This window comes from Thermoascus crustaceus (genome assembly GCF_041956765.1).
Source record: "Thermoascus crustaceus strain CBS 181.67 unplaced genomic scaffold VTN00scaffold_1, whole genome shotgun sequence".
Lineage (NCBI taxonomy): Eukaryota > Fungi > Ascomycota > Eurotiomycetes > Eurotiales > Thermoascaceae > Thermoascus > Thermoascus crustaceus.
This window is the reverse complement of record NW_027192527.1, coordinates 4,180,715-4,194,964: the sequence shown is the minus strand read 5'-3', so window position 1 is coordinate 4,194,964 and position 14,250 is coordinate 4,180,715. Positions and strand designations below refer to the sequence as shown.

At 56.7% G+C, this 14,250-nt stretch overlaps 5 protein-coding genes across 5 annotated transcripts; 2 read left to right on the top strand and 3 right to left on the bottom strand.

Annotated features, from left to right (window-relative positions):
* Positions 1–61: 61 nt before the first annotated feature.
* On the top strand, positions 62–3,796 carry VTN00DRAFT_1499 (uncharacterized protein; the record flags this gene model as incomplete). Its single annotated transcript, XM_069427612.1, has 8 exons — positions 62–244; positions 359–581; positions 644–819; positions 877–1,308; positions 1,360–2,047; positions 2,100–2,171; positions 2,229–3,534; positions 3,589–3,796. The coding sequence occupies 8 exons, from the start codon at positions 62–64 to the stop codon at positions 3,794–3,796; spliced, it is 3,288 nt and encodes a 1,095-aa protein (XP_069292201.1).
* A 998-nt stretch (positions 3,797–4,794) lies between these two features.
* Positions 4,795–7,181, bottom strand: VTN00DRAFT_1498 (uncharacterized protein; the record flags this gene model as incomplete). The annotated part of the gene is made up of 6 exons (XM_069427611.1): positions 4,795–6,025; positions 6,130–6,160; positions 6,224–6,291; positions 6,360–6,477; positions 6,549–6,924; positions 6,999–7,181. The coding sequence occupies 6 exons, from the start codon at positions 7,179–7,181 to the stop codon at positions 4,795–4,797; spliced, it is 2,007 nt and encodes a 668-aa protein (XP_069292200.1).
* Positions 7,182–7,911: 730 nt separating this feature from the next.
* On the top strand, positions 7,912–9,040 carry VTN00DRAFT_1497 (uncharacterized protein; the record flags this gene model as incomplete). Its single annotated transcript, XM_069427610.1, has 3 exons — positions 7,912–8,146; positions 8,235–8,607; positions 8,668–9,040. The coding sequence occupies 3 exons, from the start codon at positions 7,912–7,914 to the stop codon at positions 9,038–9,040; spliced, it is 981 nt and encodes a 326-aa protein (XP_069292199.1).
* Positions 9,041–9,434: 394 nt separating this feature from the next.
* On the bottom strand, positions 9,435–10,832 carry VTN00DRAFT_1496 (uncharacterized protein; the record flags this gene model as incomplete). The annotated part of the gene is made up of 3 exons (XM_069427609.1): positions 9,435–9,809; positions 9,885–10,400; positions 10,491–10,832. 3 exons carry the CDS (start codon positions 10,830–10,832, stop codon positions 9,435–9,437), a joined length of 1,233 nt encoding a protein of 410 aa, XP_069292198.1.
* A 455-nt stretch (positions 10,833–11,287) lies between these two features.
* Positions 11,288–13,809, bottom strand: VTN00DRAFT_1495 (uncharacterized protein; the record flags this gene model as incomplete). The annotated part of the gene is made up of 2 exons (XM_069427608.1): positions 11,288–13,636; positions 13,774–13,809. The coding sequence occupies 2 exons, from the start codon at positions 13,807–13,809 to the stop codon at positions 11,288–11,290; spliced, it is 2,385 nt and encodes a 794-aa protein (XP_069292197.1).
* Between the last annotated feature and the right edge of the window lie 441 nt (positions 13,810–14,250).

The following is a 14,250-nucleotide window of genomic DNA, read 5'->3' as shown; positions in this document are numbered from 1 at the left end:
CCTGGCTGTCTTCACGCAATCTTCGTTCCCAGACAGTGCTCTCTGAGCCAGACAAGTCAAGATGTCATTGCTGCCGCCAGAGGTCCACTCAGCACTGTCGCAGCTGCTGCGCGCGCTAACGACCCCAGACAATACAATCCGGTCCCAGGCGGAGGAACAACTCAACAATGAATGGGTTCAGGGCCGTCCAGATGTCCTTCTCATGGGCTTAGCTGAGCAGATCCAAGGTGCTGAGGAGCAAGGAGTAAGTGCAACCATGGTCTATGCGGGGCCCGCCCAGGAAGCTCCCCCGTCGTTGTTGTCGTTCGTCGTGTGTGGAAGAAGATCGAGTACCTGACGCGACCGTCCTCGAATATAGACGCGTTCATTCTCTGCGGTCCTGTTCCGCAGAATTGCCACAAAGACAAGCAAAGACCCGCGCACGAATGAATCCAAGGAGCTCTTCTCCACCCTCACTGTCGAGCAGAGGGTGGCCATCCGTGAGAAGCTGCTTGCCTGCTTGAGCAGCGAGTCGCTCCCCGACGTCCGAAAGAAGATCGGAGACGCCGTCGCTGAGGTTGCGAGACAGTACACTGACAACGGTATGCTCGTTGGCGCATTCGAGACAGGCTGGATCGGTATCTAATCGTGGTTCCTTATCTAGGAGAGCAATGGCCCGAGCTCCTCTCCGTGCTCTTCCAGGCCAGCCAGTCTCCCGAGGCGGGTCTGCGGGAGTCGGCTTTCCGCATTTTCGCTACCACCCCCGGAATTATCGAGAAGCAGCATGAGGAGACCGTATTGGGTGTGTTCTCCAAGGGTTTCAGAGATGACAATGTCGCCGTATGTGACGCGACTTCGGCACCGCTGGTATGATTGGGCTGCTCACCATGTTTGCAGGTACGAATCGCGGCCATGGAGGCCTTTTCCTCATTCTTCCGCTCCATTCCCAAGAAGTCTCAGTCTAAGTTCTTCCCTCTTATTCCCGATCTCCTCAACATCCTCCCTCCTCTGAAGGAGTCGGACGAGAGCGAAGAGCTTTCCAAAGCATTCTTGTCCTTGATCGAGCTTGCCGAAATTTGCCCGAAGATGTTCAAAAGCCTTTTCAACAACCTCGTCAAGTTCAGCATCAGCGTGGTCGCAGACAAGGAACTTAGCGACCAGGTCAGGCAGAATGCTCTGGAACTGATGGTTACATTTGCGGAGTACGCCCCGAACATGTGCAAGAAGGACCCTACCTTCGCACAGGAGATGGTCACTCAGTGTCTGAGCTTGATGACTGATATCGGAATCGACGATGAGGATGCCTCTGAGTGGAACGCTTCCGAAGACGTGAGTGTTGCGACCTTATATGCTGTGTCTGTGTATTGACCCCATTGTTAGCTCGACCTCGAAGAGAGCGATTTGAACCACGTTGCGGGAGAGCAAGCGATGGATCGTCTGGCAAACAAGCTGGGTGGGCAGGTCATTCTCCAGCCGACCTTTAGCTGGGTGCCACGCATGATGTCGTCCTCCGCGTGGCGCGATCGACATGCGGCTCTCATGGCCATCTCCGCTATCTCGGAGGGCTGCCGCGATCTCATGATTGGGGAGCTGGACCAGGTGCTGGCTCTGGTCGTCCCGGCCCTGCAGGATCCTCACCCCCGTGTGCGGTATGCTGGATGCAACGCTCTTGGTCAGATGAGCACCGACTTCGCTGGAACGATGCAGGAGAAATACCATTCTGTCGTTCTGAACAACATCATCCCGGTTCTTGACTCTGCGGAGCCCAGGGTTCAGGCTCACGCTGCTGCGGCCCTGGTCAACTTCTGCGAGGAGGCAGAGAGGCAGATTCTTGAACCCTACCTTGAGAACCTCCTCAGTCACCTCCTGCAGCTGCTGCGGAGCCCGAAGCGCTTCGTCCAGGAACAGGCTCTCTCCACCATTGCCACCATCGCTGACTCCGCAGAGACTGCGTTCGGACAGTACTATGACACACTCATGCCTCTGCTGTTCAACGTTTTGAGGGAGGAACAATCGAAGGAATACAGGTTGCTGCGCGCAAAGGCGATGGAGTGCGCCACCCTCATCGGTGAGTCCTGTCGTCCTGTCCTGCAATATGCATATATGACTAACGTGAACAGCCTTGGCCGTTGGCAAGGAGAAGATGGGACCGGACGCTCTGAACCTCGTGCAGCTTCTTGGAAACATCCAACGTAAGACCCTACCCCAACCCAACACACAAGTTGATACATTCTTACATCTATTTCTAGAGAACATCACCGATGCAGACGACCCACAATCGCAGTACCTCCTCCACTGCTGGGGCCGTATGTGCCGCGTCCTTGGCCAGGACTTTGTTCCTTACCTCCCTGGCGTCATGCCCCCTCTGTTGTCTGTCGCTGCCGCTAAGGCCGACATACAGCTCCTGGATGATGAAGACCAGATCGACCAGGTTGAGCAGGATGAAGGCTGGGAACTGGTTCCCCTCAAGGGCAAGATCATCGGAATCAAGACTAGCGCCTTGGAGGACAAGAACACCGCTATCGAGCTCATCACTATCTACGCCCAGATCCTGGAGGCTGCCTTCGAACCCTACGTCATGGAAACTATGGAGAAGATCGCCATCCCTGGTCTGGCCTTCTTCTTCCACGATCCTGTCCGTGTCTCCTCCGCCAAGCTGATCCCTCAGCTTCTCAACTCCTACAAGAAGGCACATGGGGCTCAGTCGCCGGGCTTCGCAGAGATGTGGAGCAAGGTTGCCGAGAAGATCATCGAGGTGCTCAGCGCTGAGCCCACGATCGACACGCTGGCCGAGATGTTCCAGTGCTTCTACGAGTCCGTCGAAGTGGCTGGAAAGAACTGTCTCACCGAACAACATATGCAGGCCTTCATCGAGTCCGCCAGGTCTACGCTTGAAGATTACCAGAACCGCGTGAAGCTGCGCCTTGAGGAAAAGGCGGAGGCTGATGGTGATGAAGAGGACAGCCTCGAATACCAGTACGCTGTGGAAGACGACCAGAACCTTCTTAGCGACATGAACAAGGCCTTCCACACCATCTTCAAGAACCAGGGTGTTTCGTTCCTGCCGGCCTGGCAACGACTCCTTCCATTCTACGATGCGTTCATCACGAGCCAAGACCCGACACAGCGCCAGTGGGCACTGTGTATCATGGATGATGTGCTTGAATTCTGCGGTGAGCAGTCGTGGAACTACAAGGACCACATCTTGCAGCCTCTGGCCGCCGGCCTGCAGGATGAGAATGCGGCGAACCGGCAAGCGGCAGCCTATGGTGTTGGTGTTGCTGCGCAGAGGGGCGGTCCGGCATGGAGCGAGTTTGTCGCTGCCAGTATCCCGAGTCTGTTCCAGGTGACGCAGCATCCTCACGCGAGAACAGAGGAACACGTGTTTGCCACAGAGAATGCCTCTGCAAGTATCGCGAAGATCCTGCACTACAACCCGTCGAAGGTGCCGAACCCGCAGGAAGTGGTTGCAAACTGGATCAACACTCTGCCGATTACGTACGACGAGGAGGCAGCGCCCTACGCGTACTCTTTCATCGCTCAGCTGATTGAACAGTACGTCCTGAGATTTCTATGTTCTTTTTGTATGACATGCTAACGTTATCCCAGGCAAAACCCCGCAGTCTTCTCCAACGCCGACAAGGTGTTCGGCTACATCGTCCAGGCTCTGGAGGCTGAGACCCTCCAGGGCGCCACCGCCGCCAAGGTCGCGGCCATCGCGAAGCAGCTGGTTGCTGCAACAGGTATAAATGCAGACCAGATCCTGGCGAGCGTAAATCCAGATAACCAGATGGCCGTGCGGAGCTACTTCCAGTAAATGTATGTGATCTGATATGATTGAATTTCACATCTTATGGAGCCTTTTTTCGGATGAGACTGCGGCTTTATTATTTCTATCATCAGCATGAGCCTCTCCCATCACCCCCTCTATCTTCATGCCGATACTGACATTTTTTTTTCTCCATTTCACTTTTCTTCCTGTTTCAACATCCCTGTTGTTCTTTGGACTGACCGGTCTTGGTCTTGGTCCCGATTTTTTTGATCTTGATCTTGATCCCCCCCCCCTATGATCCCCCCATGATCCTTATCATAACGCTTCCCCTGAACGTATGAACCTGGCAGATAGAGTTAATTGACTTCTTTCTGTCTTGTCTCTCTATTCCGGTGAGCAGAGCAGAGCAGTGATCTATCTATCTCTTCTTGTATCTTCCCCCGTTTCAGTCAGTCAGCCAGTCCGTTCAGCTGTAGATGCCTAAGTGGATGGAGATAGATAACGAATAGATGAAGAAGAACTTAGAGAAAGCCAGCATGGCCATGATAAACCTAGGTTATTATTATTACTTTACTTGGAATAGGTGGGCATGCGGTATGTTTGGCGTTTCTTTTCTTTTTCTTTTCTTTGGTATGGATCTACATGTAGGCATGTATGCTATGGAGTAAGTAATCGAGTACGCGGTTCCATTTCTGTTCAAGGAGTTGTCAAGCGTGATAAATTCGGCATTTTATATTAAATATTACTTACCGACGTTATTATTATTTGGTGCTGTACTGTACATTTGTAATGGCCATGGTAGGTAGTCATGGTAGACAGAGAGTAGTAATAACGATAATAGACAGTAGGACCGGATCTTTTTCTATCTCATGCAGATCTAATGGTTATGGATGGAGAGACACATGCACATATAGTTATACATGGCATATACTATACTATATTATACTATACAATCGCGCTTAGATACCTACTGTACAGATGCATGCATACATATCTCTTGAAGACACTTTTTCTTTTCTTTATAACCAGAGTGGCTTGTGCTTTCAAGTTACAGAAGCAGAAGCACCAGCACCAGCACCAGCAGATTCCCCAGTCTGATTCTGATCCTGATTCCGATCCTGATCCTGACTTTGATTCTGAGGGTCATTGGCATTTCCACCGCCAAGAATACCACCCACATCAAACAACTGCAACCCATCCGCGGCGTCCTCGTCGTAAACCGCTGTACTCTCAGCTGGTGACGTCGGGACCGTAGGGCCGGGCCCACCACCATTCTCATGATCTTCACTTTCATCCTCATCCTCGTACCGCACGCAGAACTCCCTCGTGCGCCAGATACAGAACGGTCCGACGGCGCCTACGTCGTTGCTGGAACCGGCGTTCACTCCTGGATCGTCGGCAGTGTCGTTGTTGTTGTTGTTGTTGTTGTTCACGTTCGTCAGGTTCACCCAGCCGCTACCGGGCCCGGTGCCTGCTCCGCATTCAGGCTGCGGTTGCGGCTGCTGCTGCGGGGTCCCGGCCCGGACTGGAGTCGCGGGCATCGAGAGCGGGAGGCCCGGGATGGGGTCTCCCCCGCCGGAGATGACTGTTTGAGCGGTGCTTGTGTTGCCCGTGAGGGCGCGGAGGAGGGCGGCCTTGTCGATCCGGGTGGTTGGTGTGGTTTTGGCGCTGCTGGGGGAGCGGGCGCGGGCGCGGGCGCGGGCGTGGGCTCGAGCGTGGATTCCGATGGTGAAGGAGGTGGAGGGTTTGGTTTTCTTGGTTGGTCTTATGTAGTGCTGGCGCGGTTGCTGCTGCTGCTGCTGTTGAGGGGCGGAGGAGGTTGGGGTTAAGGAGGATAGGGAGATGGCGTCCGCGTCGAGGGAGTGGAAAGGCTGATGGCGGGAGTAGATGCTTCTTTGTCGTCGTCTTTGCTCATCGTTACCTAGCTCTTCGTTATGATTATGATTATGATTCTGGTCTTGATGATGATGATGATGCTCTCGAGGAGAGAAAGGCAGCTCCGCGCTGGAATATCCACTATCCCTGCTCTGGCTGATACTCCGGCTCCTGCTGAGGGATATCGGGCTGCCCCAGGCGGGATCCCAGGCGGTCTTGAACATGGAGAACATGGACCCGCGCCGCCTGCGTTCCCTGCCGTTCGGGGACAAAGTGGTGATGCCGTCGGGTACGTGGCCTTGTTCCTGGTCTCGCTGCTCGCGCTTCCGGCGGGGGACGACGAAGAGTGGACGGATCTTGGGGGCTGAGGCGGCGATGATAACGAGGTTGTTTTCGGTTCTAAAAAGATGTAGTATTAGCATAGGAATGCTCTCGGTTGACGGACATGGCGTTGAATTGACTTGGAATTGATAATGACTTTTGGCAAGGAAGGATCGACTCACATGTACCATATTGCAAACGGACCGGTGGCGTCTATCATCAATTCTATCGTTAGGATCTAAAGAATAAACATGGATGTGAATGATGGCAACATACACGTGAAATCATCGTTGCTTTCCAGGTTCTTCAATTCGATGGTCTTGACGATTGAAGCTGCCATTGCCCTGGAGAAGTTAGTCAAAACGACATCCTATCAAAAGACAGGCGGTAGGAAGACATCAGGTCGACTCACACCATGCCGAGAGACATGATCATGGTGAGACTGATCTTCGCGCACACCCGGATATTGAGAGAGATGCAGAGGGTGATGGCAATGACCGTCAGGAGGAGATCGGTCAGGGAATTGACTGCTGTTGACAGCACGGTTGATTAGCCAGATCCTGTCCTTTAGTCTAGTAGGGAGATACTTGATGCAACGCACTCCCCTGAAGGAACCCAATATCCGACTGAATCTTTGGCGACCAGCAACTCCCCGGCTTGGTCGGATCCCAGATCCTTGACACGGGGCTGCACTGCGCATACATGACAATGATAGCCAGCACATTGGCGACCACCTGCAGCACGATCAGGGACCAGAGGACGATGCGGCGGACGGTGGTCAGCAGGCCGAGGAAGACGAGCAGGAACACGGCGAAGGAGATGCGGCCAAAGGCGGGCGCGACGACCGCCCACGAGGCTGCCAGGTACTCGTATCTGACGGCGTGCATGCGCTGCTCCTGGGAGAGGTAGAAGGCGTGCCGGCCGAGGCCCCAGCTCACGGCGCGGGTGATGAGGACGTTGTTGACGACTTGGGAAAGCTGGAGCAGTCTGTCAGATGGACGTTGCATGTACATATACTGTGTACATACATAGATAGAAAGAGGAAACTCACCCATGCCATTATCATCAGGTAGTCGTCGAGGACGACCTTGCGATGGATGCGGAACTGCGCGAAGAGACGCACGAGCAGGACGACGCCCGAGACGCCCAGCTCGACCCAGATGGCGATGAGGATGCCCGGGCCCAAGTCGCTGTCACCGCCGGAGGGGACAGTCGCGCTGGGTGCAAAGGTCATGGGTATGGTCGTCGCCTGCTATATCATGTCTTGTCTTGTCTTCTACTAGGTAGACACCCGGGTATCCTGCATTCTATAGACAGTCTACCCGCTCCGCAGGTCAGACAGCAGGCAGAGATCGTCGACTCCACAGCCACGAGCTCAATGGCATCCTCATGGCGAGAAAAAGAATGCATCTAGAAAGAGGGGGGGGGGGGGGAAATGTCAGATCAGTACAAAGCAAGAAGATAGGTCACTCTCACGGAACGCTGGGGACTCGAATACGTCATGAACGCGATGTGCCACTAATCAGACGGGCGACAAACGCAGCGAATGGACGAAGATGCGGTGGATAGAGAAGCTGGCGAGGTCTAGACCGAAGAAGAAGACCAGATTTCCGTTTGCGGCGATGTGGAGGTCATACAGAGTATCCACACGACACATGGGACGTTCACATGTGTATATACAGGCAGATATACATACATATATATATATATATATATATATATGCCTGAGATCTTATATCCTAGATATAATAGTAAGTATAGTATAGGATGATAAACAAACCGACGTCGAACCCGATCCTCGGAAAACGCTGCTTTGTCAGCAATCTGGGGAATCGGATGCGGGGCATATCAACACCCCTCTTCCCTCTCCTTCTGTCGATTCCTTTTCTTTTTCTCTCTGTAAATACTCTGTTTACACCGTACATATCGAAATCCATTCATATACATAAACAGAAAAGGTAAAAATGTCCTTCCAGCCCCGCAACATCCTCTTCTTCGGCGCCACGGGCAACATCGGCAAACACATCCTGGCCGGCGTCCTCTCCGCGCGCGACGAGTTCGACCGCGTCGCCATCTTCACATCCCCTGCCACCGCGCAGTCCAAGGCTGCATTCCTAGACGACCTGAAGACCTCGAAGCGCGTCGAGGTCATTGTGGGAGATATCAAGGATGAGGAGGCCGTCAAGAAGGCGTACGAGGGTATGTCTTTTACCCCGCACGCTCCATACATATGTCGGTCGTACAGTATACTAGTAGTACAGTGCACATGCTAACTGTCAACGGATAGGAATCGACACGGTTATCTCCGCCCTCGGCCGCCTCGCCATCGCGTCCCAGATCCCCCTGATCCGCCTCGCCGCCGCGTCCCCCTCCGTGCGCTGGTTCCTCCCCTCCGAGTACGGCACCGACATCGCGTACGGGCCCGCCTCGGCCCACGAGAAGCCGCACCAGCAGAAGCTGGCGGTGCGCGCGGCCATCGAGGAGGTGGCCAGGGAGGGGGAGCTCTCCTACACATACGTCGTGACGGGGCCGTACCCGGAGATGTACATGCGTGGGTTCTCCTGCGGACGGGAGGGGGGCGGTTGGGATGTGCTGGGGAGGAAGGCGACGTTGTTGGGGGAGAAGGGGGAGGATAGGGTTAGTTTTACGGTGATGAAGGAGTAAGCCTTTTTTTAACCCCCATCCATACATGTACATGTATAATAACGCCGATCGACTAGTGTCGGCACCCTCGTCCTCGCGACCCTCCGTAACCCCTCCGCGTCCCTGAACCGCGCCCTCAAAGTCAACTCCTTCACCACCACCCCGGCCGCCATCCACGCCGAGTTCGAGAAGCAGACTGGCGGCACGCCCTGGACCGACGTCGTCTACACGCCGCTGGACAAGCTGCGCGCGCTGGAGCAGCAGGCGTGGGAGGCCGGGCAGCCGCAGGCGACGGTGCTGACGCTGCGCCGGATCTGGACCGAGGGCGGCACGCTGTACGAGACTCGGGACAACGGGGTCGTCGGGGAGCCGAAGCTGACGAGGCTCGAGGAGGTGGTGGCGCAGATTGTGCGGGAGGAGAGGGAGAAGGGGGAGAAGGCTAGGGTCTAGTCTATAGTCTAATATACCGCCTTTTGTGAGGTGCATGTGTATATGAGTTTGGTAGATATTGATATGCAGTACATACCTGATAGATATCTAGAGATATAGAGGTCATTGACTATTCTTGGATTGTTTTTATGTACTGCATTTGATTCTTTTATGCATCTATGCTATGTATACTATGTTACCAGACCACCAGGACAGCTACGTATGTACCCATTGTCATGTATGTACTTGATACTTTCAACAAGCTCAGCCCAGGCGATATACAGAAGTCGCCTTATCACCAACCAGGCAAAACAAAAAAAACCAGTCGATCAGACACAAAAATAGAAATAAACACCACGGGTGAGGGGGTTTTTTCTCCCTCCCTCCCTCCGTGAATACTCTCAAACGAGAGAACCTACTCCACAACCATCTCCAAAATCTCCAACACCTGCCCCTTCTCCCTCAGACTGACCGGATTCGTCACGCACCACCGGTCCTTCAGAGAATGCTCCGCCAACGCATCCAACTTGTCCCTCCCCACACCGACCTCCTTCAACGACCGCGGCATGCCCAGCTCGCGGATCACCGCGTCGAGGACGTCCCCGAGATCGGAAGACGCAGCGTCGATGCCGCGCGTCTTCAGGACCTCCGAGACGACCGGGTCCGAGGTCAGGAAGCGGTGGACGCGCGACTGCCGCGGGACGTTGGCGTTGTGGCGGGCGTTGAATTTGCACACGGCGGGGAGGAGGATGCAGCTTGTTTCGCCGTGGCCGACGCCGAGGGGGCCGAGCTGGTCGGTTCTGTCAGTATACATACATGTACGGAGTACATATCAAAGACAAATAAAGGGGAGAAGGGGGAATACCTGATGTCCAATCCCATGACTAGCGCCCAACTCGACCGTCCGTCCATTCACACCCCCGGTACAGGCCGCCATGGCATCGACACTCCCCAACTGACAATCCAGCCGCGCCCCCAGATCCCCCTTGTCCCTCTTACACTTCAACAGCCCCGGCACGAGCCGTCCCAGCGCCTTCTCCGCCAACTCATCCGTCTCCTCGTACCCCATGTTCGAGCAGAGCGTCTCGACGCAGTGATCCACGGCCCGGATGCCCGTGGACAGCCAAATCGAATCGGGCGTCGTGGCCGTCAGGGCCGGGTCGAGGATGACGAGTTGGGGTCCGCGGAGGGGTTTCTGGAACGAGTGTTTCCGGTGCGTCGAGTCCTCGGTGCCGCCGGCGAAGTTGGAGTACTCGCCCGCGGACAAGGAAGTTGGGATGGAGATGATGGGGATGGTGGGCGGGTTGATGTCGGGGCGCTTGTTGGGGCCTTCGGGGAGGGTGGAGAGGTCCTGGGTGGTGTGGACGTCGTTGGCGAGGGCCTGTAGATATCATTAGTATCTATCTATCTATCTATCTATATATATATATGTATATATCGGGATATTATTTCGTTATGCATATATACGTACGAATGCAACAATCTTCGCCCCATCCGTCAAACTCCCCGCCCCCAACGTAACCAACAGATCGGCCTTGACATCCCTCGCGGCATTCACGATCTCCACGATCTCCGACCACAGCGTGTGGCTCTTCATGCCGATGCGCTCGCCGACGACGCGGTCGCCCAGCGCGTCCTTCAGACGCTGGAGGGCGTCGGTGTTGCGCGCCAGCGAGCCCGAGCAGATGATGTAGACGCGCGACGCCTGGAAGGTCTCCTGGGCGTGGCGGGCGGCGGCGGCGGGGAAGGGGATGCCGTAGGAGAGGCGGGGGAAGTCCCGGCCTTCGAAGGCGGGGCGGACGGTCTCGGTCATTTTTTTTTCCTGTTTGTATGTATGTATGCGGATATGTATACGGGTATAAGGGAGGAGGAGGAGAGAAAAAAATGATGTCTGGTCCAGGTCTGCACGGGATAAGAGATATGGACCTAGATACTAAATATATGGTGGATATAGATACAGCATCCCCGCCAGCCCCATGTGCTGACTAAAAGGGAAACTGGCGGAGCGGAGGATGTGGGGCCCATGTGGGACATCCGATCGACGTCGTGTACAGGTGGACGACTGTATAAAAAAGTGGTTTACAAATGCAATTGACCATACGAGAGGATGAACGGGATAGAAGATGTAGATCATGCATGCTGTGCTGTGCTGTGCTGTGCTGTATATGCCATGTACACCCGGACTCCTATAGAAACAAACATCCCCGCTCCTTTTTAGGTACCTAGTTCTAGTCTCTAGATATCTACTGGTACTGTAGTTCCTCTCCGTTAGTTGCCCTGCGCCTTCTTGGCCAACAGGTTCAGCGCGCTGCCCGCCAGGATGAACCCGCACTGGTCCTTGCTGAGCGTGTGGTTGACCGGGACCTCGATCGTCTCGCCCGTGCGGTGCTTCTTCACGCGCAGGCGGATCCGGCCCTGGCCGCCGGAAGTCAGGACGTCATACAGACCGACGGTGTCGACGGCGTCGCACGCGTCGATGCGGTCGTAGTCGGCCTTGTCGGCAAAGGTGAGCGGCACCACACCCTGCTTCTTCAGGTTCGTCTCGTGGATACGCGCGAAGCTCTTGGCCACGATCACCCGGCCGCCCAGGTACCGCGGCTGCAGCGCAGCGTGTTCACGAGCGCTGCCCTCACCGTAGTTCTCCTCGGCCACGACGAGCCACTCGATGCCCGAGTCCTTCCACCGCGCCGCCAGGTCGGGGATCGAGTGCTTCTGGCCCTGCTCGTCGTAGGCCACGTTGGTCTCGCCAGTCGCAGCGTTAACCGCTCCGATCAGCGTGTTGGCCGCGATGTTGGGCAGGTGGCCCTTGTACTTGAGCCAGGGACCGGCCGCCGAGATGGTGTCGGTCGTGCACTGGCCCTTGACCTTGTACAGCACGCGCAGGCCGGACAGGTCACTCTGGGGGAACGGCGCGAACGGCTCCAGACGCGCCAGACGGTCAGAGGTCGGGGAGATCACCACCTCGACCGACGGGTCCGGCACTGCCGCCGTGGGCTTGAAGGCCGGGTTACCATCCGCGAAGCCGGCGCTGGGCAGGTCGTGTCCCTGGGGCGGGCGGAACTGGAACTTCTCGCCGCTGGGGGTCTCGATCGAGTCGGTCATCGGGTTGAAGGTCGTGGAGCCCGCGTAGGCCATGGCTGTGACGACCTCGGGCGAGGCCAGGAAGTTCATGGTGCGGCGGTTGCCGTCGTTGCGGCCGGGGAAGTTGCGGTTGTACGAGGTGAAGATGGCGTTGTCCTCGCCCTTCTTCACGCCGTCGGTACGCTTCCACTGGCCGATGCAAGGACCGCAGGCGTTGGCCAGCACGGTACCGCCGGCCTGGGAGAAGGTGTTCAGCGTCTGGTCACGGTCGAGCGTCGCGCGGATCTGCTCGCTACCGGGGGTGATGAAGAAGTCGGCCTTCGGCTTCAGGCCAGCGGCGGAGGCCTGGCGCACCAGGTCTTCAGCGCGAGTCATGTCCTCGTAGGAGCTGTTGGTGCAGCTACCGATCAGCCCGGCGCCCAGCGTCTCGGGCCAGCCCTTCTCGCGCACCGTGTCCGCGAAGCGCGACAGCGGCACCGACAGGTCGGGCGTGAAGGGTCCGTTGACGTGCGGCTCCAGGGTCGACAGGTCGATGGTGATGAGCTGGTCGTACTCGGCCTCCGGGTCCGCGCGCAGCAGGTTCTTAGGACCCGAAGAAGCGATCTCCTGGGCGGCGCGGGCGACGTGGCCGCGGTGCGTCGCCTCCAGGTACGGCACCATGCTGGGCGAGAAGGGGAAGATGGAGGTCGTCGCGCCCACCTCGGCACCCATGTTGCAGCAGGTGGCCATACCCGTGCAGCTGAGCGACTCGACTCCGGGTCCGTGGTACTCGATCACGAAGCCCGTACCGCCGCGGACGGTCAGGCGGCCGGCCAGGTGCAGGATAATGTCCTTGGGGGAGGCCCAGCCGTTGAGCTTGCCCTCGAGGCGGACACCCAGGATCTTGGGCGCCTTGAGCTCCCAGGGGGCGTCAACCAGGGCGTCGACGGCGTCCGCACCACCGACACCGATAGCAATGGCACCCAGACCACCAGCGTTGGGGGTGTGGCTGTCGGTGCCGAGCATCATGAGACCGGGGGCGGAGTAGTTCTCCAGCACGCTCTGGTGGATGATACCGGCACCCGGGGGCCAGAACTCGATACCATAGCGCTTGGCGGCGGACTCGAGGAAGTCAAAGACCTCCTTGTTGCCCTGGATGGAGGACGGCAGGTCGGTGTCGGCCCCGCGCTCACCAACAATCATATGGTCGCAGTGGATACTGGCGGGCACGGCAGTCGAGGGCAGGCCGCACGACATGAACTGCAGCAGGGCCATCTGGGCGGAGGCGTCCTGCATGGCAACACGGTCGGGCTTGAGCTTGAGGTTGGCGCGGCCGCGGATGTTACGGCCATTGTCGGTGTCGGACAGCAGCGACTCCTCGGGGTTGTCCAAGTGCGCATACAGGATCTTCTCGGCCAGGGTCAGGGCACGCTGGGAGCCCAGCACACGGCGCACCTGCTCGAGGTTGCGCAGGATCTTGGGATACGGCGGCGTGCGCGATGCGGGCGCCTCCGTGGCCAGGCCACGGCGGTGGATCTGGGGAGAGAGGCGTGGGAGCTGGAGTTCGCAGTCACGGTCAGCTTTTGAGAACTCGTGGAGAGACGGAGGTGGAGGACGGGGAGTGGTGGGGGTAGGAAGGGATCAACAGCACAGGCACATTGATAGAGACAGAAAACAAAAAAATAGAGACTCACCCTTGCGGCCCGCGCCCACAGCAGATGCCTCGCCATGTCGTCGATGAAGCTGAGATCGATCTCTGGCCGGAGTTCTCGACGCCTTTTTAGGGCTCCTCAAATCTTTTTTTGCCGCGTCCTGATTGGTCCTCCGCTGGTCCGGGATCGGCGCTTTGCCAGCACAGAAGTACATACATGAACATCTACACAAGCAGGTCGGGTCAAATACAGTATGATTATCTATGCTACAGCGTACATGCCAGAGATGTCGCATCGTCGGGAACCAGGGAATACAGCAGAATAACAGCTCCATCGCATGGCTGCGCCATCAACGCCGCAACCGCCCTCCAGATCCAGATCCAAGATGCCTCCAGATGACCAGGCCGTGTCCACGACAGGCCAATAACAACACATATATCCGTGCGAAAAGAAGACAGCCAAGCATACAGACGGAGAAACGAGAGAGAGAGAGAGAGAGAGAGAGAGGAGGGAGGTACG